We start from the raw sequence: 16,407 nt of genomic DNA on the forward strand, positions 1-16,407 counted from the left end.
CAAATTAATTCAGTCCGAATATTGTTTAAAATAAATATTTAATTTATAAAAATTAGAGGAAAACAACAATAAACTTTAAATCTTACTATCAAATTAATAAATGAATAAATACATGGAAAAGTAAACAAATAAATAAATGTTTAAATAAAAAAAAAAGTTAATAAATGATAAATAAAATTAAAAAATAAAATAAATACAAAATTAACACAAATAAAAAATGAAATAAATAAAATTAGAGAATAGAATAAATACTAAATAAATAAAACTAAAGAATAAAATAAATACTAAATAAACTGAAGAATAAAGTAAACAATAAATAAATAGAAGTAAAAAATAAAATGAATAATAAATGAATGGAACTAAAAAATAAAGAAAATAATAAATAAATAAAACTGAAAATAAAATAAATATTAAACAAATAAAACTAAAAAAAAATTTGTAAAGCAAATAGATTAATAAAGAAATAAAATTATCGAACAACTCACGAAAAATCAATTGTTTAACCTGAAAAGGTGATCTATTAACAAGATTGTTAAATAGATCTAAAACAAATACATTGTTTTTTAATATTCCTGTAAAACAATTGCAAATAATGACACACTACTCATTTTCTCCTATACTACTTGTTATGATTTTTTTTATTTTTTTTTTACAATTATTCTTCGTAATCTTTTTTTCGGCAGTATATTTTTTTTATCATTATTTCTTTGTATTTTATTTTATTATAGCACTCGTAGTATTGTTTTTTCTTATGTAACATTTTATTTGAAAAAAAAATGTTAAATATTCGAAAAAATTCTTGGAAAAATATTAATGATTGTTAATTACTGTAAAACTGAATTGAACTTGAAAGAAAGACAAAATTCATGTATAAATATAAAGTTATATATATGAATATGTGTGTATATATATATTCAAAATTACAAATCAATATTTCTCAGGAATCTAATTATTAATAATTTATTCATAATGAAATTCCATTCCCTACGAATTATTATTATTCTTTTTTTTTACTATTTATTATATATCCAAGTGACGTAGGTCAATTAAAAAGGAAATATTTTTTTTGTATCAGTACAACTTAATGATTGGCCACCATTAAATTATTCTTCATTTTTAAGTTTTTTATCTTCTCATTTACATTCAATATAAGAATTGAAATTAATTGAATTTTTTTTTTAAAAACTGTTATTAATTATAAATATTCAAAGTAATTATTTGAATTAATAACTAAAATGAAGTATTTTAATAATTATTTACTAAAATTACTTACCCCAATTAATTACTAAAATTACTTACTACAATTAATTACTAAAATTACTTACTCCAATTAATTAATAAAATTACTTACCCCAATTAATTAATAAAATTACTTACTACAATTAATTACTAAAATTACTTACTCCAATTAATTAATAAAATTACTTACCCCAATTAATTAATAAAATTAATTACCCTAATTAATTACTAAAATTACTTACTTCAATTAATTATTAAAATTACATACTCCAATTAATTACTACAATTAAATATTCAAATTAAATATTAAAATTACTTATTTCAATATTAATTATTAAAATTAATTGTTTGAATTCAAATTATTACTTACTAAAATAATAAATTATCAACTAATTAATACACTAGTTAATTAATAGAATGTTTAAATATTTACATTATTATTATTATGAATAAATAAATAAATAAATTGTTAGGGGAATGTAGTCAAGGTTGGCCTACTGTCTAGGTAGGCCACTCGCGTTTTTTTGTCAAGTTCACTAGCGCCACCTACGCGCATTTTTGTCGAAGCTTGTCTTAGTGAAACCTAACTTTTTGTTCAATTACATTTTCGGAAAATCGAAAATTGTGTTTTCTGTGACGTCGGTACAAAAAAAGCTCAAAAAAAGTTTTGTGCATAATGTGAAAAACCATTAATAAAAGATAAAAAACAAATTGAATCGTCAAGGCAAGTATGCAGAAAATTTGTGGGACTCATGGTTGAAAGGAAAACAAAGTAAAAAATCGAATCCCGAAACGTATTTCTTTATGGTTACAACAATTCGGTAATGTTACTTACTGTCAAGGTCGGCCACTATGTGTTTAAAATGCGCAAAGTTGAGGACGAGCTACTTCATTTGCAAAAACTGCAATTCTGTATAACTCATAATATAATTGATCATCTTATTAATATTTTTATTTAATTTTATTAATATTTTAGTGCAAAACTTTTTTTTATTTATATTTATTTTTTTATATTGTTTATTGTTATTATTTTGTTATTTCATTAAGTTACAAACTGTAAACAATAAAGAATCAATTTTCCGTAACTCCAAACATGTTATTTTATTTTTTAACGATTAATGCCCTTTGAATTTTAAACATGGCCGACCTTGACTGTAATGGCCAACCTGGACTACAAATTTTTTTTTTTTTAAATCTTTATAACTTTTTCATTTTTAAACCTGTCAATTTACTTTGTACAGAAAAAATGTTCCTATTAAACAGGACTTTCCAACCATATACTTCAATTGTCCAAATTCATTTTTAAAAAAAAGTTATAAACAAAAGTCAAAAAGGTGGCCGACCTAGACTATGTTCCCCTACTATTATTAATAATTTTAATATTACTAATCTTAATTAATAATTAATTAGTTTGAATTAATTAATATCAATTGTTAATATTATTAGTATTAATATTAATATTTATAAATTGTTTATAAATTATTATTTATTAAAAATTTGTTGACAGCAATAATAATAAAATTTGTAGTGTCAGTTGAGCGATTTTATTTTACAATAAGGAAATTATTTATTGTTGATAAATGGAATTAAGTTATAAAGAGGACAGTTGTTTTATGAGATTAAAAAGAAATTTTTCTTCGAGTATATGTATATGTAAAGAAAATTTCATTTTACAATACAAGTAGTTAAATGCCTTTATTTTATCAGCTGAGTAAAATGAAATTAATTTTGTTGCTTATCTGAATTAAATGTTTGTACACAAAGCCGATAAAATGAAAAGATGAAAAATTCGTCTGAAAATGAAGGAAACAACAGTTTTTAAAATACTATATAAATATACGTGGTACTTCAAATATCTTTGGCGTTAATTGTTTGCAATATAGTTTTTTATCGAATTCATAATACGGAAAAGATTTTTATTTATTTATTTATAATATTGATAATAAATTAATAGAAATAAATATTTGTATTTCAATATAAATACATTGTCAAAAAAAAAATTACGAAGAAAAATTAATAATGTTAATAATAATAATAATAATAATAATATTAATAATAAATAAATGTGACATAAATAAATATTTATTACATATATTTAATTTATTGTATTAAACTATTAATAATTATATAATATAATTATTGCACATAATACATAATTTAATAAAATATTAAATTTCTGTTAATAAATATGTATATTTTTTATTTATTTATTTATTTATTCGAACATGAAAATCAGTTCTGAAAAAATTAAAAGATGAGTTGATATTAATTTTACCTTCATATTATGCAAGGACACGAGGTCGAGAGAGACGTTATAAAGTAATTTCTTCGTAACCGGAAGGTTCCAGACTCTCGATTGTCAAAGAGAAAACTTTCACTTGTGTTTTATATTATGTACGAAAAAAAAAATTATTCCTCTCGTCCGATTAGTAATGAACTGGAAATTTATAATTATTTTCATTTGCGCTAATTATTTTGGCAGTCAATATGAATTTCATCCTCTATACTATTTCCGCACTTTTTCACAATTTACAAAAATTTTTTTTTCAGAATTTTATGTTCAAATAATTAAAATAATTAATTAATAGGTAATAAAGAAAGAAAAATAATTTTTCAATTAATTTTTTTCAACGAAATAATTTGTGATTATTTGCAACTTCTATTTAATTATTTATTATTCAATTGTAGATAATTTAATTTTTTAATTTATCATTTATTATTATTTATTACTATTTATTATTATTATTCATTACGTTGAATAATTATGCTGGCAAAAATAAGCGTTAATTATTTATCGTTAATTATTATAACATTTTGTCAGATATAGATAACATATAATTATTTATTTATCGATAATTATTCTAATCGTAATTATTTATTTTATTGTTTGTTCCAATAATTTTACGAAATAAGGAGAGAAAAAATATTAATTAATAGCTTAATATGTAGGTGCAAATAAATTAATTGTCATTAATTAATAATCGAAAGAAATTAATGAATTATTAATAACAAGTACGTATAGTTTATTAAATAATATTAACTAAATAAAATATCTAAATAAAGTAACTAAATAAAATAACTAAATAAAATAACTAAATAGAGTAACTAAATAAAATAACTAAATAAAATAACTAAATAAAATAAGTAAATAGAAAAACTAAATAGAAAAACTAAACTAAAAAAAAACTAATAACTAAATAAAATAAATATTAACTAAGAATATTTATTTTGATAAATAATATTTATTTAAATAATAGTTTTTTAAATAAACAATTTTTGGCCTTTTTTGTAACCCATTTGCATGTAAAGTAGATAAAAAAAAATAATTTTGTAAATAAAATTTAAATAATTTTTGTTTTCTAATATTATGAAATAAAAATTGAAAGAATTAAACAAAATTAGATTCTAAATAACAAATATAGAAAAAAGATAAAAATAGAATCGATGGAAATAAAAAATTCATTCATTTGATTGAATAATAAATAAAGTTTTTAATAACTCGTCGATAATATTAGCTTGTTTCTTATGAAAATTTTCTATTTATTTTTAGTAAATACGATTGCATCAAAAACTTGTTTTCAATTACGGTCATTATCTTCGATTCCTAAGGGTATTTCCCCTTTTTAACCTTATGTATATACATAAACTTTCACGTATATTATTTTCTTCCTGATGAATAATTTTTTTCTTTTATATAATTTTTTATTAATAAATCATTTATTGATTCTTTCGAAATAATTATATTTCCCCAGAAACAAAAAATTTGTGAAAAATTCTAATTCAATAAATTATTATCATTTTTCAAGTAACACATTATTTTCAACGCTCTTTTTTTATTTTTTTTTTTTTTTTTAATTATTTAAAGTGTTGTAAATGAGATTTTTTTTAAGTGTTGTTGTTATAATTATAAATTTACAATAATAGAATAATAGTAATAAAAAAGATAATAAATTAATAACAGTAATATTATTAATAAAAATTCTAATATAATAATAATAATAATAATAATAATAAAATTAATAACAATTCTAATCATAATGTTACTATAATTAGTAATAATTCTAATAACAATATGAATCTAATTAATAATAATAATGAGAAGAAAAATTTATTTTAATTTATTTTTTTATATTTTATTTATTATAAAAAAAATGCATCTCTTTTTACGTAATAACAATATTTTGGTCAATTTTCAAATTCTCGAAATTTGAATTTCATTGGAAATGACATTTCGTGTTTTTTTAGAAATCTTCCTATTGATTCGAAATTTTATCTAATTATAATTAATTACATTGAAAAGTATGTCAAATAACACAAAATGGCCTTGTCGATTTATTTACCACCGAAAACTCTTTATTTACAATCTCGATATTTATTATTTCAGAATAAATTAATTTGGCGTAAGAAAATTGAATTACATACTATTCATAAATATTAGTCGACAGTAAATATTTATGTAAAAGTTTTCTAATTTGTTTTCACAAAAATTATATTGTATATAATATATAAATTATGTAAAAACACAACAGTATCGTAAAATTTTTTTTAATAGTTAAAAAAAAGAGTTTTGAATTTTTTTAAAAATATTTCTGATAGTTATACAATATTTATAAATTTTATAATATTAAATTATTGAAGGTATTTATTATTATTTATTATTATATAAAGTAATTATTGTCGATTATGTATAGTAGTTTAATATTATAGATTATTATGTATTCTAATTAATTAACTTAATGAGGCAAGTTAATAAAAATTTTGATTAGCCTAATTTATTATAATTATGTTAAATTATAAATTTATTTCATTACTAAAATAATTATTATTTATTATTATTATTATTTAGATAATATTATTTAGACTAAACTAAATTATTTATAAATATTTCTTAATCAAATTTTGTTATTAAATTGTTAGTTAAATTTTGTTATTAAATTATTAGTTAAATTTTGTTGTTAAATTGTCAATCAAATTTTGTTATTAAATTGTTAGTTAAATTTTGTCATTAAATTGTTAATGAAATTTTATTACTAAATTATTTATTGGTTAAATTTATTTTGGATTAAAAAAATAATAAACTTCGAATTTAAAATAATTTAATGATATTTGACAAGTTTTCTTTCTCAAAAATATAAAGTAGAAAATTGTCAAGAATATATTTTATATATAGAAAATGCAATTTCCGTATCTTTCAATAATATTGCACGTATGAATATACTTTCAATCTGTTCTTCGTTTGAAAAGTTGCGTTCCAATTTACATACTTTGCATATTTTCTTTTTTTTACATTTTCTCATATATTGCTAATAAATCTCATATTTATTTTTAAAATTCATATTTATAAATACTTTTATTATTTTATTCTACATAATATTAATAATAATTAACAAATCTTTGTGAATAAAAATGTGAAAAAGTAAAATAAAATAAAAGTTAATAAAATATATTAATAAGAATAATGATAATTAATTTATTATTATAATAATAACAACTATAACAAATATTTTATTATAACAATAATAATTTTTATTATTATTTATTTTATAATAATAATGCATGATAGTAATAAATAATAAAATAAATTAATTATAAAAACTCCAAATTTCTTATTTCTTCATTTTCGATTTAGTTTAATATTTGTCGAGGAGAATTTTATAAAATAAATTTTTTTTTTAGTAGCATACATTTATTTATGAATAAAAATTCCATTGTATGCAGTTATCAACAACAACAAAGAAGTAAAAAAAAATATTTTTGCTTAGAAAGAAAAATGAAATGCCACTCTATTCTTTATTTATTTAATTTTATATTTCGTTAATTTTTATTATAATTATGAATAAATTTTTATAAACAATTTTTATAAATAATATTTATTTAAACGAATTTTAAAAATATTTATTTAAATAAATATTTATTCACACACATAAATAAATAGTAAGTAAATAATAAGTAAATAATAAATAAATAGTAATAAATAAATAAAAATCACTTTATATAGAATATTCTCAACGAAAAGAAAAAATATTTTTTCAAAAAATAAAAAGCAAAAAAAAAAAATAAAAAAAAATTCCTGATTTAAAAAGAAAAAGCAAAACAAATTGACAGTTTGCGATGTAAAATCACCGTTTCTGAAACGAGAATAGCGTATATCATTATGATATTAAAGGTGACACTTTATATACACATATAAATAAATAAATATATATATATATATATCCTGTTTTATGCCACCTGAGACTTTTTGTCCGTATTTATAGATAGAATGTGGTGAATGATCGATCATGGTCTTACTCACGTGTGCAACACGTGGCTCGTCTCTCCCACTTTTATTCAATAAATGAAACGTGTCATGCAACAAATTCCATTTACTCATGCATGTAGGGGATCTGCAAAAATTCTTTCAGAAATTAAAAAAAAAACCTGCCCTTGACATTGCTCGTTCCCTTCTTTAATCATATAATTGAATCCAATAATTACCTTCAGAACATTTAACAAAAAAAAAAAAAAAAAAAACACAAGCAGGAAGAAAGACTAAAAAACAGACATCAATTCGTAATTATTTGAAGAGAAAAATCTATAAAGCATTAGTGAAAATTAAAATTTTTTCTATATTTAAAAATATGCACAAATTTTAATTTAAAAAAATTTTTTTTTTTAATTCGCAAATAATATAAAAGTATAATATTTAAAATAATATTTAAAATTATGTAAAATAATTAATAAAGATCTTAAACTTATTTGTTTGGCCGTGAGGCCAAGCAAAGAAGTTTAAGATCTTTATTAATTATTTTACATAATTTAATTTTGAATTATTAATTCATTAAATTATAATTAATAAATTTTTTTCATTAGAATATAGAAAAATTATTTTTTTATTATTGACTTATTTTATTTTACTTACTATTTCCAAAAATGTATAAATTATTTATTTGTTTATATTATTTTATTTACATATAAAATAAAAAATTGCAGCCCTCGGACTGAATTTAGTAATAAAAAAATATCCAAAGTCGCAAAAAATGTTTATTGCAATATTTTTTTTATTATTTACTTATTTTTTTACTCACTATTCTCAAAAATGTATAAATTATTTATTTGTTTATATTACTTTATTTTTATAAAATAAAAAATTGCAGCCCTCGGACTGAAATTAATTTATAAATAAAAAATATCCAAAGTGGCAAAAAATGTTTATTGCAATATTTTTTTTATTATTTACTTATTTTTTTACTCACTATTCTCAAAAATGTATAAATTATTTATTTATTTGTTTATATTATTTTATACTTAAATATAAAATAAAAAATTGCAGCCCTCGGACTGAATTTAGAAATAAAAAATATTAAAAGTGTCAAAAAATGATTGCCTAATTATTTGCAAATAGTCGCACATTATTTGTAAATAAATAAAAACTATCTTTTTGTGTTTATGAATAAAAAGCGTTGTGCAATAAAAAGAAAATTTAAATCGACATTCTTTGAATTATAAAAAAAGTTTGTGAGACGGAAAATGAATTTCTCCACTTGAGAACGCCAAGGTCGCCGCCAGGTGGGAAGAAAAATTCCAAGCAAGAATTTTTCTTGGAAAAATCCACTGCCATCTAGTGATGACCTTGGCGTTCGCAGGTGGAGAATAGCGTCTCCATATTGAATCTCAAGATATTCGTATAAATAATCGTAATTCTTCTTTATAATCAAATCCAGAGAGTTTAACTATTAATATAAATAACTCAATTTTTATTTTACGATATTTTTTCCTTCTCCAATTTTTAGTCTTGGAATTAATTTTTCTTAATTAATTGCTATTCAAAAACTTTATAGAAAACAGAAAAAATAAGAAATAGGATCATTTTGATTTAAATTAGGAAATAGGACAAGTGAATAGGAACACTTTTTCTTTTCGACAAAGATTTTTATTTTTTTTATTTTCTGAAATTGAAAATATTTTCTGCTGGAAAAACCCTGTTGTTATCTGCGTTCCATTTTGAAATTATTGCATTAATGATGTGCGTCTCTCTCTCTCTCTCTCTCTCCTTCTCCCAGAGAGACTTTCTAAACCGACACCTTCTGTGAAGTGATATATAAATATCTATACATACATAATTCTGTACTTACACTGTACAATATCAGTTGGAAAAAAAATTTTATGCACTTGCCGATGCATATATATGTATACATTAAGTAATTTTCTCGATAGAGCACGCTTGATATAGCGAAAATATGAATATTTTTTCTTTTTTTTTTTCTCAAAACGAATACTAAACCATTTTCTCTCCCTGACCAAGTTCTATTGTCTTAAATTTGCAATTATTTAAATTGTATGCTTAAAATATTGTTTTTCTTGTTTATTTATATATTTATCTCTAATTCTCTATTGTTACTTTCGTTTTTAAAAAATTATCACTCTTTTTTTGCAACAGAATAAATATTATTGTTTGTTTATAAATAATTTATTATTTATTGTTATTATTACTTATTATTTTTTTAGCCCTTCCTCCCACTTTACCTTAAGGTAGAAAGGGAAAAAATATTTTTTCTAATAGAAAAGTTATTAGAAAATATTTATTATTTTCATTCTAAATAATATTCCCTCTCTACCTTAAGAAAAAAGGAGGAGACGTTTTTTTCTAATAAAAAAATTATTAAAAAAAAATTATTCATTATTTATATTCTTAATAATATTTTTATTATTATTGCTATTATTATTAATTATTTTTTGTAAATTCCCCTCGAACTAGGGGGCAATTATTATTTATTATTTTTTTTGACCCAACAGGTAAAAAAAATACTCTCTATCCTCAAAAAAAAAAAATTATTGCACGAAGAAAAAATATTAGCGCAAATTTTTTTTTCTTAATGAAATCCTTTTTTTTCGAAATTCTGAATTTGTACCCATTTTTTTTTTTGCATTGAGGAAAAAATGAACGAGAATGAAAAATGAAATGAATTCATTTTCTTTATATGAAGAATAAATCAAGTGTTATATTTGCTGACATTGCATCACAATATTACTTGTGAATTGTTAAAAAAAAATGAACTGTGTGCAAATAACAATCGTGAAATGTTGCATAAATGACAATTTTTCTTTTCAAAAAAGAAAATATTTCATTATTATTATATATTAAAGAAGAAAATATTTTTTTTGTTCTGTTTGGTAAATATAATATATAATAAAATTGAGAGAAAGAGAGTTGACGTTTTCCGGATTAATTAACATGAATTAGGTGTAAAATTAAAAAAAGGAATTTTTTAAAAAGTGAAATGAAAATTTTAATAATAAAAAACAAATTGTTTTTCTATATTAATTTTTTTTTTTTTGCGAATTCTGAGGGAAATGAGGTCGTATTGAATGGACTTGAGCGAGAAGTCAGGCCATGTTCATTTCGAAGGATATAACCTTCATTTATATTTGCATTTAGGGGCATGACAATTTCTTCTTTGAGATTTTTTGCGATTTTCACTTTTTTTTGGTTTTTCTCAGAAGAACAAAAAATTGCAACTTTTCTCTTTTTATTTTTCGTTTTCTTTGAAGAAAAAAAATGCAACTTTTCTCCTTTTATTTTTCGTTTTCTTTGAAGAAAAAGAAATGTAACTTTTCTCCTTTTATTTTTGATTTTCTTCGAAGAAAAAAATTGCTAATTTTCTCAATTTATTTTTGTTTTTCTTTGAGGAAAAGAAATTGCATTTCTTCTCGTTTTTTTTAAGGGAATTTTTTAATATAATTATTTTTTAAACAAAAATGGAAAATTTAATTTATCAAAAAAGAATTAATTCTAGTTTTTAATTAAATATTTCGTTAATTTAAATAAAAATTTAACTAATTAAATTAATTTGTTGACAAAAATTACAACATTATTTACTTGTATATTTTTTTTTAAACTAACGATGTTTAACGCACTTTTTTCCTCTTTTTTCCAATGGATCTAAATTTATATAAATTATTGAAATTAATTCTGCGGTCCAGTGAATATATATTAGTACTGCTTCAACCGCACTGAATGATATTTCATTAGAATTAGTTTATTGCTACTAAAAATAAAATTCTGCGGTTAAAAAGAAGTGAAAAATTTTATTTTCTTTTGAACTATATACATATATTTATTAGAAAAAATATTCTTTTTCTTTGTATTAAATAAATAAAGGTATTTTTTGCGTTTCAAAAATTTCTCGGCAAAATTATTTTGCCTAATGAATTTAAATTTAATAAGTAAACTAAATAGACAATTTTAAAAAATTATTAATTTAATACTAAATATTTTGTTGAAAAAAACTTATTTATTTGCCATTTTTCATTATTAATAATTTCTAATATTTTATTTCAAACTGGAAAAATATTTGCCAAACAATTTTTTTTTCCTAATTCACTATTTTCCGTTTACAGTCGAAAAATAAATCAAATGAATTTATTGCCATGAAACTCCTTATCACTAAACTCATTGTAAATTAACTTGAATTTTTAATTGGAAAAATTTTAATTTGTTTAGAGTTCAAGCTTGTCAGTTTTCGAATTGGCATCAAGGAAAGGAAGTATAGAGAATTTCTCTTTTTTAAAATCTTCCACATTCAATTAATTGCAACTCTTCTTTTTCCTCTTATTTTTGATTTACCCTAAATTTTCAATGAATTTTTTTTTTAAATGCAATACGCAAAAAAAAAAAATGTGAATAAATTATAATTATTTGCGTGGTATATCTTATCGGTTGGAATGCTTCGTTCTTTTTTTCGGCAAAAATTCAGTGGCCTCGCCTCAGGGGGTCGAAAAACACAGAATTCAAGTTCCTACTCTCTGAGAGAGCAGGTAACACACGCGGGTTAATGACATTACTCATGATGTAATGCACGAGATAATCGTAAGTGGAATTTCTTCTTCCATTTCAAAACAAATAATTATTTATTTACCATTCTTTTTTTTTTGACTAATTTATTTATTTTTAATTATTTCTTTTTCTAAAAAAAATACTTCTCTAGTAGTGAAATAATTTTAAAAAATTTGGAAAACTTGTAACTATTTGAAAAATAATACTTTTAAAATAATTATTATATTTAATTAATTCATAAACAATAACTCGTCAAATTCGTAGAATAATAAAAAATAAATTATTTATTATTTAATTAATATTAAATTATTATATACATATTATTATATCTAATAATTATTTTATTCATTATTATAATAATTATTATTTATTGTTAAAATAATTATAATAATATTTCGGGGAATTGTAGAATATTTTGTGGAATAATTCAAACTATTTTACAAAAGTTAATTCTAAATTATTAATAGTTAATAATTAATATTAATTAATAATATTAAATATTATTAAATAATTAATTCTAAAAATTACAAAAATAGTGTTGAAAAAATATTCTTTAGATTTAAGAAGAAAAATATTACAGTAAATATTTAATTATTAATTCCACTTTTTTTCCTCTTGAATTAGAGAGTAAATGGCAGAGATTTTTCGTTCCTCCTTTGGATTCCCTTTTAGCGAAACAGGTTTTTTTTTAAAATTGTAATTTGTATGGAAATTCACGGCTAAAGTGTTGCAAAAGTTGTAAATTACGTAAAAGTAGGACTTTAACGTGGGAAAATAGAAATTTTATATAGATTTTTTAATTTAGTCATTTTTTTTCTATATAGTAGTTTTATCATTTTTTTAATATTTCCTCGTTTCTTTCTTTTAACATTTTTTTTTCTCAATTTTATATTGCCTCATCGTACTAAAGAAATGTCGTGAAATTGAAAAAAAATTTTCTTTATTATTTTCCCTTTTAAGTTATTTTTTTTATCTTGTCACTTTTATAAAAAAAAATACAATTTATTCAACGGTACTTTTTATTTTTTTTTTTTATTCCGTTCATTGATTTTTTATCCCTATTTGTTTTGAACTTGAATTTAGTCAGTTCTATATTGATTTTCAAAGTTTGTCAAATAAAATTTTTTTGATATTTTTAGAAAATATTTTATTTTTATTATTATTTGTTTAGTATTAATGGACTAAGAAATAAAAAAATGTTTGGAATTAAAAAATTACTTTTTATTATTTTTTTTTTAAATAAAGGTGAAAATGTCATCTTTATTTCTTCTCACAATTCTCATTTGCGACGAATGTGTAAAGAAAGGAAGGGACAGGTTGGGGAAAAAAACTCGCTAAAATCAATATTCAGGAATTTAATATTTCATGTGTGGCTGTTGCTCTAATACTTCCATATATATAAAACGAGGAAAAATCAGATAATACGAATATGGAGAATTAGTGACGGATAATATTATCGATTTAGCTTATTAAATTGTAATTTGTAAAATTGTTTCAGCAGGAAATTAAATTACAATTGATAATAGAGATAAAAGTGAGGATAATTTATTTCTCATAATGCCCCCCATTATTATCTACATATATTAATCATCTAATTGCAATTAATTATTATTATTGTCCAATTATAATTATATGCAGAATTATAATGTAATATAAAATCAATAAAAATTAATTTCCCAAAAAAGTTGATGAAAATGAATAAAAATAAATAATAATCATACTAATATACAACAACAACAACAAACAATAAAAATGTAAATATAATTATTTATAATTTTATTATATTTATTGTATTAGTACAATAATAATAATAATATTTAATTAATATAATAATAGTGATACTATTACTCAGTCATCAAATAATTAAAAATTGATGTTAAAGATCACTCCAAGTGATTTCTTTTGCAAGAATAAATTGAAAAAATCAGTAAACAAAAAATACCCAAGAAGACATGTTATTTGGAAGAACAATTTTTCTTTTAAATTTTCTATTAATTTTTGTTTATTTGTTTGTTTGTTTTTTGTGGTTTAAAAAAATATTCCATTTTGCAAATGACATGTGTTCGTGCCAAATATATAACTATATGGCAAGAAATTAATTATAGTTGAGACAAAGAACGTTTTGTTTGTTTTCTCATCTCCTTCATATACTCTGCGAATGCATACATATTATAGGATGAGAATTGGGTCTAAAAGCATTATGTATATACACAAAAGCCTTTAATTTTCCGTCTACTATATTAATGACCAATCACAAATCCTGTCATAAGCAGCTTTATGTTGTCCAAAATGATTTTCGATTATCTCTCAATAATGAATGCACGAATAATTATTATTCAATTTCTTGGGGGACAAAATATGATCCTTTGCATCTATATTTTGAATTTTGATTATGTCAATCGCGCCTCTCGTGTATTTTAGCATAAATAAATAATGTACAATAGTCTGCAATTGAGTGTACAATGTTTGGAGTTGTCATTTATTTGAACTACTGTTTATTATAGAGAAGAGGCATTTTTTTTCTTCAAAGTAGTATAGGAGAAATTTTACGCAATTAATATTTGAGTACATTTTTAGTTTATTTATTTTTATTTATTTTTTATTTATTTATTATTTATTATTTATTTTTTATTTATTTTTATTTATTTTTTATTTATTTTTTATTTATATTTTATGGTGATCAATTTTTTCATGTATTTATAATAATTAAAGATGACCCAGTGATAAAATCATTATTTTATATTATAAGAAAATTGTACTTCTTCAAAATTATTTTCATCATTTCAATTCAATAATTATTTTCAAGAAGAACCTAAAGTTCTGAACGTTCAAATGAACGAAATTTATTTATTTCTTCTCCAACTTAAATTTTTATTGCAATTATTTTGCGTTACTATCCAAAAAATTAATTACTGAGTTTCTAAACGTAAATATTTCAGTTTTTAAATTTGTTTGTGATAAGTAATTTATGAAAATATCTTCAATAAAAAATATTTCGTTCACTTGAACGTTCAAAACTTGGGGATCATTTTTCAAGAATTTTTAACTAAAATTCAAAAATCAATTATTTTTAATAATTTTCGAAAAAGTTCTTTGATAATTTTCAAATTCCATTTGTTTACAATATTCAATTTTACGAAATTTCAATTATTCGTAAATTCTTCAATTAAATATATATTAGAAAATAAAAACTTTAAATAATTTCAACAAAAAAATCTGCAATTAAACTTTTTCAGAAAAATTAATTTCAAAATTCAATTCTTTCTTAAAATTCACGCTATATTGCTTTTAATATTTAATTATCATCTACAATATTTTAACTGAAATTCATTTTTTTAATCAATTTTTATTAGAAAATTCTACTAGAATTCAATTCTTTAAAATTTTAAATACAAAAATAAATAATTTATCGAATAATTAAATGTTTCTTAAAATTGAATTCTCATAAATTCTCATAAATTTTTAAATAATTGAATTCTTTTGACGAATTTTAATAAATAAGAATAATTACACTTTTCGAGAAATTAGATTAAAATTGTATTAAAAATAATTGAAATTCTGCGATGAGTTTTATTATTTGTGAAAATAATTGAATTTCCAAAAAGAATTTTATTAATTACGAAAGTAATTGAAACCCTGTAAAAATTTTATTATTTATGAAAATAATTGAATTATTGCGAAGAAGTTTATAAAAAAATTTGTAAATAATTGATTTCCTGTGAAATTTTTATTATTTATGAAAATAATTAAATATTTACGTAGAACTTTATTAAAATTTTTTCGAACTAATTGAATTCTTTTGGAAAATTTTTTTTTGGTTTTTTTTTAACTAAAATTCTTCTGTAAATCAATTTTTTAAAATAATTTTTTCAAAAGTTCTTTGAGAATTTTTAAATTCATTTCTTTACAATTCAATTTTACAAAATTTCGATTATACGGAAATTCTTCAATTAAATATATATTGGAAAAAAAAATTCAAAAAAATAATTTCAAGTAAAATTAAAATAAACTTTTTTCAAAAAAATTAATTCTTCTACAAAATTGTCAGTTAAAAGTATGAAAAATTAAAATTTTCAAAGATTTTAATGTGAAACTTTTTTAAAAATCAATTATTTCTAAAAATTCACGCTATAATGCTTTTAATATTCAATTACAATCTAAAATTTTAAGTGAAATTCATTTTTAAATCAATTTTTATTACAAAATTATACTATTCAATTATTTAAATAAAAAAAATTATTTATTCATGAATTGAATTCTCATAAAGAATTTTATCAACAATTTCTTAAATAATTGAATTCTTTCGACGAATTTTAATATCATTTTTAAGAATAATTATACACTTTTCGAGG

The 16,407-nt window shown here is 19.9% G+C and overlaps 2 protein-coding genes across 3 annotated transcripts in view; one reads left to right on the plus strand and one right to left on the minus strand.

Annotated features, from left to right (window-relative positions):
• LOC122508757 overlaps window positions 1–16,407 on the minus strand; it is a 166,151-nt gene that overhangs the window by 14,526 nt on the left and 135,218 nt on the right. Inside the window, exon 5 of one of the 2 annotated variants that reach the window (XM_043622279.1) lies at window positions 9,060–9,305. The exons of the other annotated variant lie outside the window; for it this stretch is intronic. Coding sequence (XP_043478214.1) covers window positions 9,229–9,305 — 77 coding nt within the window. The 3' untranslated portion in view covers window positions 9,060–9,228. Of the gene's footprint in view, window positions 1–9,059; window positions 9,306–16,407 lie in introns of those variants that run through there. 2 annotated transcript variants of the gene reach the window in all.
• LOC122508699 (UNC93-like protein) overlaps window positions 1–16,407 on the plus strand; it is an 85,582-nt gene that overhangs the window by 1,142 nt on the left and 68,033 nt on the right. The gene's annotated exons all lie outside the window — the stretch shown is intronic.

Source organism: Leptopilina heterotoma, unplaced genomic scaffold (genome assembly GCF_015476425.1).
Source record: "Leptopilina heterotoma isolate Lh14 unplaced genomic scaffold, ASM1547642v1 Lhet_114, whole genome shotgun sequence".
Lineage (NCBI taxonomy): Eukaryota > Metazoa > Arthropoda > Insecta > Hymenoptera > Figitidae > Leptopilina > Leptopilina heterotoma.